This window comes from Anas platyrhynchos, chromosome 5 (genome assembly GCF_047663525.1).
Source record: "Anas platyrhynchos isolate ZD024472 breed Pekin duck chromosome 5, IASCAAS_PekinDuck_T2T, whole genome shotgun sequence".
NCBI classification, from domain to species: domain Eukaryota; kingdom Metazoa; phylum Chordata; class Aves; order Anseriformes; family Anatidae; genus Anas; species Anas platyrhynchos.
Window position 1 is genome coordinate 5345323 of NC_092591.1, and position 16327 is coordinate 5361649.

Consider the following 16327-nt stretch of genomic DNA (forward strand, 5'->3'; position numbering starts at 1 on the left):
TCAAGGAATGACCTGGTGAAACATGAGGCAAACATAACCTAGGGATACGCTGGCAAAGCATCCCTGCCTACCTGAGCTCATTAGTTGTAGCAGTTGACTGCCGTTTGCAATAACCCTTGGCTCCATGCTCTGATAATCAGCAGCCAGCGCTCCAGGAGGCTCCAAATGATCACAGGGCTCTGAGAGGGTGGCTGGTAATGAAACAACTGAAGTTCTTCCTGAGTTAAGAGATACAACGCATCCACAAATACCTCCCTGCTGAAATGAAGTTATCAATCTGGTTATCTGTCAGCAGCAACAAACGAATGAGACTCTAAGAGAGGATGAGGAATAAGACTGCAAACAAAACGCGGCTCTCAAGCAGCATCCTAAGAAATATCTTTGGAAAGAACATACATACAACCATACGGGTTCATTCATTTTACTTGAATTAAATAAAAAAGTGCATTTCCATATCACACTTTTATTTTGGCTCTGAATCAGTCCTAACAGAAGAAATCCAACTTTCCCAACCCCCCCAAATTTAAACATACCAGCCTGCAGGCCCTGAAAGAGGCTGTATCAGTATTATGCCATCGTAGAGTGAAAAGGACCTCAGAAGCAGACTCCATTGCCAGCCAACACTTGCTAACTTCATGTGTAACCCTTCATGGCTTCCACTTTCCAAACAGCATCTAGAACTCTCTTCGGAGTTGCTGGACATGCACCTTGACAGTAGAAAATCCAAAATGTGTTCCTGCCCAATGAACACTGGCACTGCATACAAAGTCTGAACAGAGGGCTCTTGTCTAACGAGGTTGGCCAAGCAGTCCTGCTTTAGCTGCCAGAGCTTCGTTCTGCTGAATATGATACTCCTGGAATCTCATGGAGATCCTCTGTGTCATTTTTAAATACTTCTGTAGGCAGTGGTCTGAGCAAGTCATCTGGAGGAAAAGGAAAACAGAAAGCTTCAAACAGTAAGTCAACCACCTCCCCAAACAGGACTCAGAGTATAATCATCTACAGGGATGTAAGGTTAGGTGACTGCATCTCATGTCTGTGTTTAGTCTCAAGCTGAGGACTTAATAGGTCACAGTCTCTGTGCTGTAGAAAATATTAGGTTTAGCTTTCAAGGAATGCCTGAAACATCTTTTAATATTCATTCTTATTAAAACATCTCAGAACTAGGAGATATCACCATTTTACCCTTGGACAGCTCTTGTGAAACTGAAACACATAAAACATTTTATTCTGCAGTAAATACTAGATCTATTTTTCTCTTGTTTTCCCTTTTTCTGAATTTGTTTTCAGAAACACCTATTTTTGACAGCCAACTATGGTGCAGTGTGTTAGCTCAGTTTAACCTTTTTTTGACCTTGATCCTTTTACCTCTATCCTTCTTCTTGTACCTGCTTGGTTAACCTTCACAAGAAGCAACCAGGAAGCCTCTGAAGCTCTGTCAGCCATCTAGCTGGACAGGGACAGAAATAATAAGGCCTATTCCACAGGTACTGTTATATATTTATTCCCTTTTCTGTAATTGTAGAGAAAAAGTTAAGAAATCTATTTCTGAGCTCCAGTTCTACCAATCAGATATTCTGTGTCATGGTTCCAAACCTTGCTATCATTGTAAAAGTCAACAAACCCAGATAAGAAGGAAAGACGACCTCTTTGCATGCTTACTAGAAAACCAGAAATTGCTTTGATTCTGCTCAGTATAAAGGGATGTGAAAAGCAGAAGGGCTGGAAGTGAACAAGACAAAGAACCTGAGCACCCTCTCAGTTCCACTCCTCTCTCTGCCCAACCTGGCACCAGTTACAGCAAAACCTGTTAAGCAGGAGTTAAGTCTGAGTAGGAAACAAACGCTGCTGAATTCTGGAACTACCCCAAGCCACATCTTCCCGAGGGCGTGGTATTTGTGATACGGTGCCTGGGGAAGTCTGGACTTGCATTGGAGACTGCTGTAAGGAAAGGGGTCAGGAGCTGCAGAATCTCTAAGGAAATTCACAGCAGTATTTGTCTTAACTATTTAATAAGAAACTACAACTTGAAATAGGAAATTAGGATTAGATCAGACTAGTGACCCATATAGACGAGTCTGCTGTTTCCAGCAGGGGCCACAGCCAGATGCTTTGCAAGAAAATCCGTAACAGATAAGTATGGAACAAGCTCCCCTCCCGAATATTTCTTTGCCTAGCCTCCACTTTTAAACAGATGGCTCTTCTACAGCCAAACACTGCTCCTTTGCAGATCATAGAAGGGGAAGCAAAAAACAGATGATCAGAGGCTAAGATTTATTTTTTTTTGGATGAGCTAAACAAACTTTACAATTAATTCCTCTCCAATGAGCATTCTTTGGTTTCGAATCCAAGTCTTTAACAAAAGACAATACGAACCCTTATTTTTCAAAGAAATTTTGTAACTCCGTAGCAAAAGAAAGAACTACAATCTTCTGCTAGAAATCAAATGTCATCCCCCCAAAAATAAACAGGTTGTGCCCCTACCACTTCTGTCAGGTCTGGTACAGTTCAAACCAGTTCCAAATGTGCTGGTAAAAGCCACTGACAAGACCTTGCTCAGAATTACTCTGATCACCATTAATCAAGAAATATTCCACTAAAGCAGACACTGAGATCATGGTAACAAGAAATTGGTCTTGGAAAGCTAGGAGAGCTTTGCTTAGTGCAGCAAAACAAAAGCTGGAAGGAGATGTGATTTTTGCCTGTACTGAGGGGCAGTTGTTAAACTGGTTATAAGACTTGTAACCAACTTAATTAGGAAATGCTGGATCAGCCTCCCAACAGGAGAGAAAAGGTAAAAAAAAAAAATAATAATAAAAAATAGGCAACTCATCTTTTCAGAGCCTAATCATTTTTGCAAGTGACTGTACGACAGAGCTCCCTGCAATGCAGAGAACTGGATTAAGCAGCCAGGGTTTCAAAGGCCCATGTTTCTTTGACTCTACAATGCAGCAAACACAGGTAGGATTCTGCTTGTGGGGAACCGGGTGCAGACTGCAGAGGCATGCAACTTCCATGCCCCTAAAGCTACCATCCATCGGCACAAGAACTTCCTCTGATAGCTCAGAGGATAAAATACACAGAACTGCATGAAGCAGCCACTGCTCAAAGTTTCATCTGTGTATATACACCAAAGAGCAGGACAAAACCTAAAGTGGTCCCGGTTCATTATTTGTGTGTAGCTGATGATGCAACACATGGAAAGCATTTGGCTTTTTTTTTTTTTTTTTTTTACAGCAGACTGTTAGGGTGCAAAAAAATATCTGTTACTACCTTTGGATGTGTTTACAGAACCAAAGCTACAGACAAACTATTTCCTTTCCTTCCACTGGTACACTTCCTTTCTCACTTGGAAGCCACATGCCACAACACCTATCCTCCTCCAAAGACTGCTAGCTAGCTTTTTAGCTGGTCGAAAGACCAAAACATTCTAAATTACTTTTGAAATTTAGACATAGAACAGAAATTCTACCAAAAGGTAATTAAAAACATAGGAAACATTTACATACCTCTTCTGGTCTAACCTCTCTGCTAGTGAAATCCTTTACACAATCTAGGAAGCAGTTCTCTGTGATTTTATTGTATGTTCCCAGGAACTCCTTGAACTATAAATAAAAATTGAACACACAATGAGTGTTAAAAAAAAAAAAAAGCATCTACATCAATTTTTCTTGCACACAGCTTCACAAGCCATCTGGTGACATTAAGATTTAAATGACAAGTCACTAGAAGATCTTACTGTCAGTCATTAGATTCGACACAAAATGCTGTTAGTGCTCAAGTAAACCAGATGTTACAGTGCCAGTGGTCAGATGTTTAAATGTTGGTTGTTACAGAACAAATCTCATCTCAGAAGATAACTGAAAGATCCTTTTCTCCTTCTCCAGGTCCTGTTGCTTTTACTCTATGTGACAAAGCAACACAAGATCTTCAAAGCCACTGCTCGTGAATACAGCATCTTACCTGCTTGATCTGATCAGTTTCCGATATTTGTCCAGCCATATTCTGCTGCCTGCGATTCAGTCACCTGTTCTGAAGACACAAGTTGAGTTTGACACAAAAGCACACATCCCAACTGCAACGTCTTACAACAGAATGGAATTTTATAAGTTTCCAAAATGTATTTACAGGCAAAGTTGCTAGCAAACTTTCAAGCCACCCACTTGAAGGAAAGTTGTCTATTTGAAATGTATTCAGTTAAAAGAACATCCCAGATAATTCCAGATACTAAATCTTCAGAGATCTACCTCGAACTGCTGTCCTTTAAACACTTTTTAAGCATTTCAAACTGTTAAAGTGACTATGGAGGGAAGAGAAAAAATCATAAATGTTTTCAGACACAAAGTAAAAGTGGAGTGGGGGAGAAGCAAGGCCTAACATTATCTAGCCTTGTAATTTCAGTGACTTTAGATGCCATTTGTAAAAACTGTTAAGTATAAAAAAGTAACAACTCTGAGTCAGTCAGCGTGGATCAGAGAAGCAGACACACTGCTGCTGTGCAGCTGCATTCTCACCAAACCCTTCAACCAAAGCAAATGTGCCGTTTTTTTATACAGCGAATTAAATGCAAGAAATCATAAAGGAGTGAAAACAGCCTTAAAGGAAAACAAACAAACAAAAATGGAAGAATGAGCAGCCAGGGATGCAAGAATTTAAGCAAGCATCCTGAAGGAAGGCTCACATTCCTAATTTGACACCGTAAACAAGTTAAGGCTTGAAAACAAACCTCCAGGCTTCCTAGAACAGTGAAACCTAGTCATCCCTTCCCTTATTTTACATATTACCCAGGACCTTTCGCAGATGATAACACAAGTTAATATTACACCTTGAAGAGAACAAGCTCCTTCAGTTTTATTCACTTTAACCAGTGGAAATAAAAATAGTACCAAAGTGTAAATTGTGAAGAGTTCATCTAGCCCTGTAGCAAGGGCAACTTGTAATTATTCTTGCGTTATGCTTTGTCAAATTTTGAGCCAGAGACCTGTATTTTAGAAAGCTTAAACTATTCCAGTCCCTCAGCAGGGGCAGGGGGGAAAGGGAGAGGGTAAGCAAGCCTTCTGAACGAGAACAAAAAGACAAAACTTCTACAAGAGAAAGAAAACCAAGCAACTAAACAGCACTATGGAGCTCTTGCAAGCATGCAGTCTCCCTCCTCCTCCCAGTAGCGGAATAATTATGATATTTGCCTGTTAAAATTCCACTTTATCACTACATAGGAAGTGTGTGGTGATAGAATTCAGGGACTGAAGATAAGGAACACGCATGAATTTTGCATTTAAGATACCTGTCCCCATGACCACAATTTAACATTGGTAGATAAACTACACAGGCTGTTCTTTTTTAAAAGAACCTGCAAAATAAGGTTACTGAGAAGAAACAAGGCATTACTTGGGTTAATGTAACCTCTAACATGTTTTATGAGAAGAGGATGCCATTGTCCTCTGGGACAACTAGTGAAAATGGATGGCATCTCCACTCTCTCATTTCTCAGTCTGTTACAAGAAAAGAAAAACAAACAAACAAAAAAAATCAGACAATTCTGGCAAGTCATTTTAAGGAGATTATTAAACAGGCAACTAAAACACACTGAGAACAGAGAAGACTTTTGTCCTCTCCCAAACACAGAGAGCGAAAAGCTTCAGCTCCTGTCAGTGCCGTTTTCTCACACTGCGTATTGCTTCACTGTCTGTTTATAACAAACCTGATCTTTTGTTCTTCTGTCACTGCTTTGGCAAGCTTGAAGTTCCACCAAGCTGTCACACTTGGGAAATAGCTCTGATTCGAAGCAGCCCAATGGCACTATCTGGTTTTAAATGTCTGAAGCACTAGTCCCTCTACAGGTATTTTACACTTTCTACACTGCAGACAGTGAAATTATATGGCTGTAGTGCCCTGTGAAACACCAAAAAAGTGACCCCAGAGCCCAGAACAGGACTGGCACAGGACCCAGCTCCTCATCTAGCTGCTCAAACAGCTCCAGCATGCCTCAGGTTTAAGCCCACACAGCCTGCATTACTTTCCTCTGGGATAAATGCAATTTCAAAATTCAGCATTGCACCTTTCAACACCTCACACTGAAGGAAGCAGACAGCTCTGAAGGGCAGTGGGTGATGGTGTCAGGGGGCCTCACGGTCCATGTGCTCTGGATCATGTGGAAAGCAGCAATAGCTGGGGGGTCTCCCTTCTCAAAGGGCCCTGGTGGTCCTTCAGACATGTTTTTGCGTACAAGAGAGATGTACTTTGAAAATAAGACTCTCTGAGCCTAATTAACAATTAAGGAGAACTTGGGGTTCAGCCTGTTCAAACCTATTCTCCGTGAAAACCAAACCCCAGCTCCCCACCCTGTTTGAGAACCTGGAAAGCACTCTTAATATTTCTTTCTGCTGCTGCCATGGAGACCTGAAATCACCAGGTTGTCACAGCTTCTCTTTAAAAAGGTAAAGGTACTTCATTAAACAAAAGCAGTGGTTAGCATAAAGATCGCTAAGTATGGGTCAATCATCTACCAGGAGCCAGAAATATCAGCTCTCCTAAAATTGTGCACAGGTGAGAACATGATTTCCCCAGCTGTATCTGCAGACTTTTGGAAGCAGAGGGCTCACAAACACAACTCCTAAGCTATAATACCCAAAAATTATCATTATGTACAGCTGAGGAGCCTGCCTCCATTTACACCCAGCCGTTCCTACACGCGAGACACGCGCTGCAAACTCCACTGAGGAACTTGTGCTTCCTTTCCCCACTCATGTAATGAACATTTGTGCCAATTACCTAATCTTGAGTCAACAGGACTCTTCCCACGGAAACTAAACAAGCCCAGCGTTGTGATTTTTATTTCTATTTCCCCCTCAACCTTGTCGCTGGGAGCTGAGCACTGCTGGGAACGGCAGGACGTGGTGCTGCGGGTGACATTGGCAGCGGGGGGACGGCTGGATGAGATGATCCTGAAGGTTTTGTCTTTTCCACCCTTCACGATTCTGGGGTTTTACTGAGGGCGAGACCCAACGGCGAGCGCGGGGCGGGCACCACACACACGAGGCTTTAATTTCATTTTTATTTTGTCCTCTCCCCGCTCTAAGCACACAACACCACGGAGGCGCCTCAACACGCCTTGAAACGGCACAAAACAGGGCAAAAACCCCGAAAACAGCGGCGGAGCCCTCACAGGGACCCCATTCCCGCCCCCCCCCCGTCCCCTCACCACAGCGCTCCCCCCTCCCCCCCCCCCCCCCTTCCCGCCGCCCGCGCGCGCACTCACCCGCCCGCCACGAGCCGGCCACGCGGGGAGGGGAGGGAGAGGCGCGGGATCCGCCGATTCGCCACCAGGCGTTGCGAATCTGCGAACGCGACCCCTCCACCGCTAGCTTTACCTTCCCGGCCCACAGCGCCGGAAGTGGCAGCACCGGGCGCTGTTGCCATGGTAACCGGGTGCAGGCCGCGGCCTAGGCCCGGCCCTGCCCTGAGGGGTTGTGCCCGGATCCTTTTTTTAACTTTTTATTCCCAGGCGCAAAACGCCGAGAGCCGCGCTGCGGGAGCCTGATGGACGGGGAAAGCGACTCCATTGTCAGCCAAGACTCCTCGGGCAGCCTCACGGCCGGCGACGTCCTCGTCCGCTCCACCAGCGTCCACCGCGAGCAGCCCCTGGGGGCCGGCGGCCGCCGTCAGGCAGTGGCCGTCGCTGTGAAGAAGCTTCGCGGAGCGGCTTCTGCCCGTGTGGCTCTGGGGGGAGGCGGAACACCGGCTGCTGCCCCCCCGGCCTCGCTGCCCGGCCGGGCTCCGTGTGGCAGGCCGGCTGATCTCCTGGCCGGCAGCGCCGCACGAGGTACGGGTGTGGTAGCTTCACGGCAGGATCATACCGCATTGGTTCCAGTTATGTGGCGGTTTATAATTTAGGAAGTCATTTCGTCTTCTCATCCTGTCGATATCAGCACTTAGAGGTTGGGCTAAGTGATCGTGGAGGTCTCTTCCAACCTAAATGATTCTGTGATTTTTGCAGCGCTTTTTCAGAGGTTGCGTTTGCTTTCTCAAGCTTTTATAGCTATAACTGTGTTTTCCCTGTGGAGGGTGACTCCTGCAGAGTCAGAGCTCTATGAACTGAACTCCAGTCCTGACCCCGCATTCAGAGGCTGTCTGTCTAATCAGAAAAAAATCATGGCCATCGTAAGAGCATCACATTTCAAAATATGTTAGGCAGGAAAGGTGGTAGCTAGCATCAGAGGATAAAACTATATGTATGCAGGGACCTAGAGGGGAAACTTATTGAAGCTCAACAACTTAACCACTAGATCAAGTGTCTGTACTGATGAGTCTTGTGTAGACAAGGTAAACAAAATGAAAAAGTATATCCTTTGTGGTAACTTTTAAAAAACTATTTGTGGTAGCATTAACTATTTATTTATTTTTAATGAAATAATCTTTGTACCTTTTCTTTGTCACAAATTTTACAGTTAAGATGTCGTATTCCCAGCATATAAAAAGCTGTAGTGGTGTACCACGTGCTCTTCAAATTCAAAACTGACACATTGCTGCTGATCTAGCCAGCTACACTATTGTATTTATTTACTGACTTTTAAAAAATCAGTTAGTCTTTGTAAATTACAGTCTTTGGAGTTTAGAAGGGGATTTCTGTAAGTTTTTGAGGATCAGGGCTCAAACAGCTTCAAGAGGTGTTAGTTTCATAGTGCTAGGAAGGCAGACTAGTCTGACAGTAGTAAACTGTGTACCGTACTCAGTGTCATTCTGTAAGATGTGCCATATAAGTATTGTCTCTCTAAACAAGTGATTTTCTGTGCTCCTATGATCCTTAGACTTGTTTTTTCACTAGATATTGTTTATTATTCGAATATTCTGTCTTCAATGAGTTTTTAATGTACTGTAGAACAAGCTTATAATCCAGTTTCACAGAATCTGTTAACATTTGGAAGTTTCAGGTTGATGACTGTGGTCATTTGTGTTAGGAAAGTCATTGTATTTGGATATTCAACTATACAGAGAAGAGCTTGAGATTTGAGTTAAGAGACAATGAGAATGCATTCAAAATCATGGTAACTTTTATTTTATTGCTTTTATTTTAGGAGTCCAGAGTGCTAAAGGACACCCAGAACATCTTCCTTCAGCAGAAACTGCTGCAGAGCCCCTGTTTGTATCACAAATGGTAAGAAAAGTTACTGTTGCTTCCTGCAATCTTGGAGTAGGAGAACAGTGTTTTTCTCAAAAAGTTGCAGCTTCTATAAAAGCTTAGCAGATCTTCCTGCTGAAGTGTTTGGAGGAGATTTATTTACTGCACTGCTACCTGTTGCATAGTTAATACCCAGGTATAGTTTTAAATGTTAGTGCAATTCCTCCTTTGAAAATGCTGTTGCACATTGCACAATATTTGTTAGAAGAACCTAAAGCTTCTTGTTTTGTTGGTGTTGTTTTGTTTTCCTCTTCGTATCATAGGTATTGAAATAGACATCAGTTTATTAGGAGCTCTTTAATGCTTATAATTAAAAGATTAACATTTCTTTGATTAATTTATTGTGTCTTCCATGCAGTGTAGACTTGTCTAGAGGGCTTCCCTTCAGTAATGAGCATGCCTGAGGATAAAATGAGTCTGCAATGTGAAAAGATTGCAGCAAAGTCCCCTCATGGCTCAGTAGACTTAGTAAGATGAATGAAAGTTCTCAAAAGGATGGTGAAGTAGTGTTTTACAATGCAACACCATCAAACATGGTTAAGGAAGAGATTTTTACTTTTCTAACTTAGCTTTCTGACTCCTTGGTGACTCTGATTATTGATGGTTTCCACTTCAAGGAAATTCATCTCTGTCCCTTCAGTTCCACAGTCAGTGGCACATGAGCTTAATTCTATGAGCATGGCCAGTCCCGAATTATTTGAGATTAGGTACATCAGGTACAAAGCCTGAATATTTGTAATTTTGCTATTACTTCTTTGGCTATAAATGAGAACAATACCTTTTTTTTTTTTTTTTTTTTTTTAAATAGGCACTCAGAATACATTCATTAATTGTGTTTGTGCTTTTTGTTCCTAAAATGTCATGTGAGTTCTTGACTACAAAGCCCGCGTGGTTCTGTGGTGGAGATAAACCTTAACTTATCTTGTTTCATGACCATGTGTTACTCTACTGTGGAATTCCTTATACTTAGGTATTCAGAAATTCCATCTGCTTGTAAAATTTTGGCTACTGTTACCACAGGCTTTGATGTGTGCTTTTCTGCTCTTCTTGTTTTGAAGGGTTATTCTAAAGAAGCTGCAGTACAAGAAAATCGTTCAGTGCTGCTGGAAGATAGCAGAAGCCCTAAAGGTAAGACAAGTTACTGTACTGAGACAGCCCTTTTCATAGGAAGATTGATTAGAGGGAAAACAAGTTTTAATTTTATCTTAGATATTCTTCAATATAGAAAATTTTGAGTGCAAATATTCAGAGGTGTCTTTGCTAAAAATGAAGGTAATTGTAATTTACATTTTTAAATGTTGCAACTACAAATACATGTTTTCTGCAAGCAACCTACACTATAAAGAGTATATTTCTAGCTGTCTATGAAATCCCATTGTTGATGCCTTTCCCTTGGATAAGGGAAAGTTCCCTTTGGTTTCTTGGATATCCGTGGCTGGGTAGAGAAAAGGAACAGAAATTGTTACGTCTGTATAAGGCCAAGAAGCAGTACTTTAGTTTCCTCTTCTGTGACTTGCAGAGGTAGCAGCTGGCTGACTTATCAGCATGTGTTCTAGCTGGCTAATAAGCAGGAATGAAACTATGAACCTGCTGCATCTTGGGTCAGTACCTCTGCTCAACAAACAGTAGATGCAGGAGAGACTGCAAACTTTTTAGCATAATTAATGGCTATTAAAATATTTTGTTGTTATTCATGATGACTATGGGAAAACATGTTCACAGTTCTAAAATACTGTTTTAATTACATCAATTTCAAGTTGAAATTTGCAGGGTTTTACTACATGGGTAGTCTGAGCTCAAGGTGCCATTTATAGCAATCTCACATTTTACAAAGTAAAGGTAATGTCATTGTCATTTTCAGAGCATAACAAAATGGGTTTTAGTGATAACGACATTTGATACCATGTAAAAATGTTACCTGAAGCTTACTGCCTACCTGTTACTTCAATAACACTTTGTGTCTACTTCTACAATAGATGCTTTGTGTCAGTTAACCTAACAAAATGTTTTTTTGTCCTTCCACACAGATGATGTTTTTATTTCTCAGTATGCTACTGGACAGAAGGAGGCTTTGAGAGCAGTATTAAAGCAAAAGTAAGTCTGTGTTGTTCTGTTTTTGTGTGTACAGTACATACTTCCTCAGTTTCTTCCAAAATATATATAGCTGGTAAGGAAGAAGTGTTATTTATTTTATTATATTATTTATTATATATCATTTATTTTTCTCTGTTAGCATTTTTCTGTCTATGAAGGTGTTTTCAGCTTATTTTGTCATTCAAGGGTCACAAAATATCTTTTTTATTTTGCATATCTTTGTAATGTCTTTAAACTACTTGAATTATTGTTTTCATGATACAAGAGCCAGGCAAGGTTTGTTGCAATGGATAAGCCATCTAGTGCCAAACTCATATAGGAGGTTTTTAAAGACCTATAAGAATATGTGCTGTTTATCCATAGGCTGGAAACCTTCAAAATCAAAAATTATTTAGGAAGACTACACAAAATATAACCTGTAAACACATTCTTCGTTGTTGTTACAGTCATCACATGAAAGTGCTTTTTATACTATAAACCATAACATAACCCCAAGAAATTTCTTGTGCCATACTAAAACATCAGAAAATTTGTTTTTTCTTGGACATCAAGGAGAAGGAAATGAAGGAGAAATGCTTATATATTTAGTGACTTCAGTGTTACACGTAGGAAACCATTTGCTTGGAGGGCATTTTGATGCTTTCTCATTGCTTTCAATGCTTTTTATAGGAATTTGTTTATTTTTACAGAACTCAGAATACTCCTGTATTTAAGGAGGTGAAGGTACAGCTCTTAGGAAATGCTTCCACTGAAAGAAAGGAAACTGTTACTCAAGACACCAGGTCAACACACAAGGAAGCTGATTCTGCAACAACCATCGCAGCAGCAACTGCTGCTGCCATTGCTACCACAGCTCCGCTTCTCAAAGTAAGTAGCTTGTGGCAATATTAGTTCTTTGCCCACTTTAAAATAATAGATCTTCTAAGGAAGCTTGAAGTGATTGATGGCAGAACCAAAGAAAACTGAATATTTTCTGTGCTAGTGATTTCACACTTACCATTACAGCAGAGAAAGCTAACTTGGATTTGACCAAGCGGGTTTTGGCTGACTATGGACAGAGACCATTTAATTTATCCTTTAGAAGAATTTAGTAGTATTGCTAAGCCACCAGACATTAAGGCCAACTGGTATTTTTTTGTGTCTTTTGGGAAGCAAATCCATCCGTGATGATGGGAAGGGTGTTTTGCTCTCTTTACACTTGCACCTCTTTTACAGTAAGGTGGCTTTTGTTTGTTTGTTTGTTTGTTTTCCATAGGTTCAAAATGATTTGGAAGCAAAAGTGAACTCGGTTTCAGCATTACTTCATAAACTACAGGAGACTGACAGACAACTGCAGCGTGTTGTTGAACGGCAAACAAATACGAAGACTCAGTATGAGAATCCCCAGTGCCATGAAAGAGTTGGTGAGCTTGAAAAACAAATGAGTACTTTAATGCAGCAACGGATCCAGCATTTGGAAAAGTTACAGGAACAACAAATGAATATTCAGGTATCTATGTAAGGTGGCAAAAGCTTTTGCTTAATCATTTCTTCCATATCTCAGTGTTAATACTGTAACCATTTGTTTTTAAAATTTAATTTAGATCTTAGTTTTAGAAAGAAAGAATGATCCAGAGGCCAGTGCATAAGCCACAAGCTTTCTGGGGAAAAGTTTATTTCTGGTTCTGGAAAATCTGAAATCTACCTGTTCCAGATTGCTTCTGCCTCTCCCTGTGCCCCTCACCCCCAGTAATTCTTCTGTCTGCAGAAAGTTAATGCAAAAATTGTGGGAATGAGAACATTTCGCTAAGAAATCGGTTAGACCTTTGCTAATAGAGGGAACTTTCATTTAATAACTAGCTGGTCAGACTAAAAATCTAAGGATAACTACAGTTTGTTTCTTTGGACAGTCTTGCATGCTTCTTTGAAAGGAAGAGATATGCAACCATATCTGTGTTCTGTGACTGCTGTAAATGCTTTTTTTGTTCTTCTAAATATCATGTCAAAATGTGATTAATATGATTACATGATAAGTGCTCATGTTTAGAGTTTTGAGAAACTAATGTATGTATAAGAAATTCATTATAAATCTTCTCTTTTAGTCTCATCTCATTAGCTCTGCAGTCAACATGGGTGGCTTACAGCAAATTCACCTACCATCTTCCAGTCTCGTGACAAAACAGCCTGAGAAGGCAGAACAGCAATTGCTTACTAACAGTGATGTATCTTCATGTCAGAAGAATTTATTTTCTAGCAGAGGTCCACCTGTCCCAGGTGAAGACAAATTCTTAATATCTTAATTTCAGTGTTAGTTTTGCATTGATTTTATTTCAGTTAATATTAGATTACATACTGCACTAGCAGAGAGTAGTAAACATTTCTTCTGTATAATTGATTTCACAGCATAATATAGTATATATCATAAAACACTTATTCTGAAAATGTTCCAGTTTAAATTAAAGAGAGAGTTTGGTACTTTCTAACTGCATAGTCTGCACCAATTTGATTTTGTTTGTGAGGCCTAGATTTACACAAAATAACTTTTCTGAGTAGTAAACTGTATGGAAGCTTGTATTGAGCTAGCTCATAGAATTCGTTTTGTTTTTCTTGTTTTGATCCTTTCATGATAGTACTTGGAAATATGACATTTTCTTCCTGTTTATTACAGAACTAGATAAAAAATTACTTGCATTTCTGTGAAAATTTCTTAATGTTGGCATGCATTTTTTCTCCAAATTTGTTTTCATATTAAGAGAGTTCTTAACATATTTAAATAACTATATATATTTTTCCCCCTCTGAAGCCTATTCAAGTCAATTCCAGAGTAGTGGCATTCATACCCAAAAATCTCCTCTGAAGACACCAGTTCCTCGGAGTTACGTTCCAGAACCTGTATCAAAAAATGTGAAAATCTCAAGGAAAGAAAACCCTATAACAGAAAAGGAAAATGTTCCCAAATCCACACATGAAGGTATGGTGAGTAAGTTACTCCTGTCCTCCACTGGCTTGAGCAGTATGGGCTGGGGTTTATTCTGTGTGTTCCTCCCTCTTTTGAGGTGTTGTGTTGCTAGCACTTAGATGCTTACACTCAGAATATTGGAAAGTGCGTTTGGGAAAGGTTCATGTTGGAAATGTCAGCAACTCGTAACCAACTAAAGATTTAATGACAGCACCGTGCTATCCTATAGCTTTAGACAGAATTTGTCACTGAAATATACTGTGACCTGAAAAGTTAAAGACAATAACTATTCATTGTCAGGTTTAAAGAAGATGATATAAAATAATGTAAAATGGGAAAGCAACTCAAGAACTTTGTTATCACCAGCTTCATTTACTTTTTTTTCACAGAAATGCATCCACAGGGTCTCTGGGTTACAGTAATTAAAATAGTATGTGCAAAGCAAAATGAGTCATTTTCTTTTACTACTTGAGATCAATGTAGTGGTATGAAACTTGGTTTTGAACATTTCGTCAAAAAGTAAAGCACCTTTTTAGTTGGTGTTTAGGAGAATTGCTTGAGGATCTAAGACAGAAGAAGGCCATTTAAAAGATCCAGGCATTGTACTTGTAACATCACTGACAAAATGCTGGTTGGTGTCCTCATCAGATTTTTCTTAGATTGATGCTTCTGTCTGTCTTTTTTCAATGCTGTCACTTTGTTCTCTGGGCCCAAGAATAAATGAAGCCAGGTGAAGGAAGAAGAACAAATCTGTGATCCTATGGACAAAATGTTCCTCTGTGACTCTGTTAATTGCTTGTCATGGTCTCATTTATCTGTTTTTTGACCCTGCTAATATAAAGCAATCACAGTAAGATAGATCTACATGTATGTGAATGTTTTTATGTGATTTATCATATCTAAAGTAAACATTTATTAAAAAAAAAAAAAAAGGCAGCATTATTTTTACTATCCTTGTTGGGTGTTACATAATGAAATATTTGGAAAGGAAAAGAAAAAGTCAATCAAAGGGCTGGAGCACCTCTACTATGAAGACAGGCTGAGGGAGTTGGGATTGTTCAATCTGGAGAAGGGAAGACCTTAGAGCATCCTTCCAGTACCTAAAGGGGGCCTACAGGAGAGGTGGGGAGGGACTCTGTCAGGGAGTGTAGTGATAGTACAAAATGTAATGGTTTTAAACTAAAACAGGGGAGATTTAGATTACATCTGTAAGGAAGAAATTCTTTACTAGGAGAGTGGTGAGACAGTGGAACAGGCTGCCCGGAGAAGCTGTGACTGCCCCATCCCTGGAAGTGCTCAAGGCCAGGTTGGATGGAGCTTTGAACAACCTGATCTAGTGGAAGGTGTCCCTGCCCATGGCAGTGGGGCTGGAATTAGATGATATTTAAAGTCCTTTCCAATCCAAACTATTCTGTGATTCTATGAAAAGAAAGTATTATATGTATTGAACAAACTTAGCGGTACACATAACTTTTTCTTCTGCTGTAGGTGGAGGGAGACTTCTTGAGCATATTCTGAATCCTCAAGAAACTCTAGTAAGACGAAGGGATTCTTCTGAGAGGGCAACGTTAAACAATAATCAAACGGGCTGGCATTCCATGGTAGACAGGTAAATAACTGCAACAACCCTAAAATTAAGAAGATTTTTTTTGTTTGTTAATTTTAACGAGATTGGTGATGTAACTGAATCACTGTGGTGGTTCTTGAGTCTGATAAAGCTGTGCTTGAAGTAAAACACTGGAGCCCAAGCATTTCTGTGATGCTTTTGCGTTTCTGTCATACTGAAAGCAGATGAAAGCTAGTTGGTGGGCAGGTTGTAACACCATTCTCAGAGGTGAGTAGGTATCACTTGGAGTGCTTTTCTGCCTTCTGAACGTATTTCTTCTATCCCAGTGGCTTGGGCAGTAGTGTGAGGAAGCTGGCTATGCAGAATTCTCTTGTCAGTGAGACTCTAAGCTGTCTACTTATGGGAGCTGTATGAGAATACTTTATTGGGAAGGAGCAGCATCAGTTCCCAAGCTTTAGAATAGGTTAAGAAATTTCAAGTCTGAAACACATTTTTCTTCAGGCAATAGTTGGATGTCATGATTTCAATAATATAATGAGAAATACCTAAA

At 40.4% G+C, this 16327-nt stretch overlaps 2 protein-coding genes across 5 annotated transcripts in view; one reads left to right on the forward strand and one right to left on the reverse strand.

Annotated features, from left to right (window-relative positions):
• Nucleotides 1-405: 405 nt before the first annotated feature.
• On the reverse strand, nucleotides 406-7400 carry TIMM9 (translocase of inner mitochondrial membrane 9). 2 transcript variants are annotated; one of them, XM_027458635.3, is made up of 4 exons: nucleotides 7259-7400; nucleotides 3964-4032; nucleotides 3510-3605; nucleotides 406-923 (listed from the first exon to the last, which is right to left on the reverse strand). In XM_027458635.3, the coding sequence occupies exons 2-4, from the start codon at nucleotides 4000-4002 to the stop codon at nucleotides 789-791; spliced, it is 270 nt and encodes an 89-aa protein (XP_027314436.1). In that variant the 5' UTR covers nucleotides 4003-4032; nucleotides 7259-7400; the 3' UTR covers nucleotides 406-788. The 2 variants fall into 2 exon arrangements, with proteins under 2 accessions (XP_027314436.1, XP_027314437.1); XM_027458636.3 differs by having other exon boundaries at nucleotides 3964-4027; nucleotides 7259-7396.
• The window catches only part of KIAA0586 (KIAA0586 ortholog), a 66960-nt gene continuing 58030 nt past the window's right edge, over nucleotides 7398-16327 (forward strand). The window contains exons 1-9 of one of the 3 annotated variants that reach the window (XM_072038144.1): nucleotides 7398-7822; nucleotides 9075-9154; nucleotides 10237-10306; nucleotides 11206-11272; nucleotides 11962-12139; nucleotides 12528-12761; nucleotides 13354-13525; nucleotides 14055-14222; nucleotides 15699-15819. In XM_072038144.1, coding sequence (XP_071894245.1) covers nucleotides 7540-7822; nucleotides 9075-9154; nucleotides 10237-10306; nucleotides 11206-11272; nucleotides 11962-12139; nucleotides 12528-12761; nucleotides 13354-13525; nucleotides 14055-14222; nucleotides 15699-15819 — 1373 coding nt within the window. In that variant the 5' untranslated portion in view covers nucleotides 7398-7539. The remainder of the gene's footprint in view (nucleotides 7823-9074; nucleotides 9155-10236; nucleotides 10307-11205; nucleotides 11273-11961; nucleotides 12140-12527; nucleotides 12762-13353; nucleotides 13526-14054; nucleotides 14223-15698; nucleotides 15820-16327) is intronic. The other 2 variants (XM_027458634.3, XM_038180393.2) reach the window with 2 other exon arrangements.

What these genes read in the sequence shown, in the direction of transcription:
- TIMM9 (XM_027458635.3), bottom strand. Translation starts at nt 4,002, where the DNA reads ATGGCTGGACAAATATCGGAAACTGATCAGATCAAGCAG. An exon ending in AAACTGATCAGATCAAGCAG is followed by an intron (nt 3,606 to 3,963) that starts GTAAGATGCTGT and finishes TTTTATTTATAG; the next exon opens with TTCAAGGAGTTCCTGGGAAC. An exon ending in GAGAGGTTAGACCAGAAGAG is followed by an intron (nt 924 to 3,509) that starts GTATGTAAATGT and finishes CTTTTCCTCCAG; the next exon opens with ATGACTTGCTCAGACCACTG.